At 42.0% G+C, this 2,040-nt stretch overlaps 1 protein-coding gene across 1 annotated transcript; it reads left to right on the top strand.

Moving 5' to 3' along the window:
• Positions 1 to 786: 786 nt before the first annotated feature.
• On the top strand, positions 787 to 1,512 carry LOC138868979 (uncharacterized). The gene has a single exon (XM_070146562.1). It carries the CDS (start codon positions 787 to 789, stop codon positions 1,510 to 1,512), a length of 726 nt encoding a protein of 241 aa, XP_070002663.1.
• Positions 1,513 to 2,040: the final 528 nt, after the last annotated feature.

The raw sequence follows: 2,040 nt of genomic DNA, 5'->3' as shown, positions 1-2,040 counted from the left end.
GTGGTAAAATCAAGAGAGAAGGGAGACTACTTGAAAGACTTGAGAATGGTGTTTGAGTTGCTCCGGAGGTACCAATTTAGGATGAACCCATTGAAATGCGCCTTTGCAGTTACTTCTGGAAAGTTCCTAGGTTTCATTGTTCGACATCGAGGGATTGAAATTGATCAAGCCAAAGTTGATGCAATCTTGAAAATGTTTGAACCTCGGGACATTCACGAATTGAAAAGTCTGCAGGGAAAGTTAGCGTATCTTAGGAGATTCATCTCAAACCTAGCTGGGAGGTGCCAACCATTCAGTCGTCTTATGAAGAAAGGTGTCCCTTTCAAATGCGACCAAGCGTGTAGCAATGCCTTTGAGAGCATTAAATCCTACTTGATGAAGCCTCCAGTTCTGGCAGCCCCTATACTTGGAAAGTCATTGATACTATACATTTCAGCACAAGAAAGGTCTGTTGGAGCGCTACTGGCCCAAGAAAATAGTAAAGGGAAAGAAAACTCCCTTTACTACTTGAGCAGGATAATGACACCAAATGAGCTAAATTATTCGCCAATTGAAAAGTTATGTTTGGCGCTAGTCCTCTCAATCCAAAAGTTGAAGCACTACTTTCAAGCTCATGTCGTTCGTTTGGTTTCTAGAGCAAATCCCATCATGTTTGTTAGGTCAAAACCTGTCCTTAGTGATCGACTAACAAGGTGATATCTCAAGTTTCAACAATTTGAAATCGTACACATCCCTCAAAAGGCTATAAAGGGATAAGTGTTAGCGGACTTCTTAGCAGATCACCCTATGCCTGATGATTGGGAGCTAACTGATGAACTACCTGATGAGGACGCCATGGTCATCGAAGTTCAGCCTCCATGGAAGATGTACTTTGATGGTACTGCACATTGCGTAGGAGCTAGTGCTGGTGTAGTATTTGTCATTTCTCAAGGTGAAGTTCTGCCCTACTCTTTTACGTTGACACAACTCTACTCTAACAATGTTGCTGAGTATCAAGCACTAATACTTGGGCTCGAAATGGCTGTCAAAATGAAGCGGTTGCAATTGCAAGTCTTTGGTGACTCTCAGTTAGTGGTCAATCAGCTTTTAGGTAGTTACGAGGTCAAGAAGCCTAACCTACGCCCATATCATGATTACACTAAAAAATTAATAGGATGGCTCGATGATGTGACTATTCAGCATGTGCCAAGGAAAGAAAATAAGAAGGCAGATGCTTTAGCTGCCCTAGCTTCATCTTTAACCCTGCCTTATCAAGCACAAGTTACTATCTGCCAAAAATGGGTAGTACCGCTGCCAAATGAGGTTGGAGGTGAAGAAAATGAACTTAAGCATCTTGTCGCTATTTCTGAAGTCGAGAAAGAAGAATGGAGACAACCCATTATCGACTACTTATGCTATGAGATGCTTCTAGAAAATCTGCGGAGAAGAACTGAAATCCGTCGTCGTGCACCTCGCTTCCTTTACTACAAAGATACCCTATACAGAAGATCATTCGAGAGAGTACTCTTATGATGCTTAGGGGAAGGTGAAGCACTCCAAGCTTTGCAAGAAGCGCATTTTGGGGTATATGGATCACACTAGTCTGAACCAAAGCTCCACTTTCATATGAAAAGGATGTGATACTATTGGCCAACGATGGTAAAAGATTTCTTGGACTATGCTCGAAGATGCAAGGCTTGTCAATTCCATGCGAATTTTATTCATCAACCTCCTGAAGTGTTGCACCCGACTGTTGCATCCTGACCGTTTGACGCTTGGGGATTGGATGTTGTTGGACCACTACCAAAGTCCTCTGGTGGGCACCTATACATCTTGGCTGCAACTGACTACTTCTCAAAATGGGCTGAAATTGTTGCTCTTAAGGAAGTAAAGAAGGAAAATGTTGCAAGTTTCATCCGAGTAAATATTATTTATCGCTTTGGCATCCCTTGTTATATAATAACGGATAATGGAAAGCCATTCGATAATAGTCTGATGAACAAGATTTGTGATCTCTTTGGCTTCAAGAAACATAACTCTTCGATGTACAATGCTACCGCC

Source organism: Nicotiana sylvestris, chromosome 5 (assembly GCF_000393655.2).
Source record: "Nicotiana sylvestris chromosome 5, ASM39365v2, whole genome shotgun sequence".
Lineage (NCBI taxonomy): Eukaryota > Viridiplantae > Streptophyta > Magnoliopsida > Solanales > Solanaceae > Nicotiana > Nicotiana sylvestris.
The sequence above is the reverse complement of the archived record's forward strand: the minus strand, read 5'-3'. Positions and strand labels throughout refer to the sequence as shown.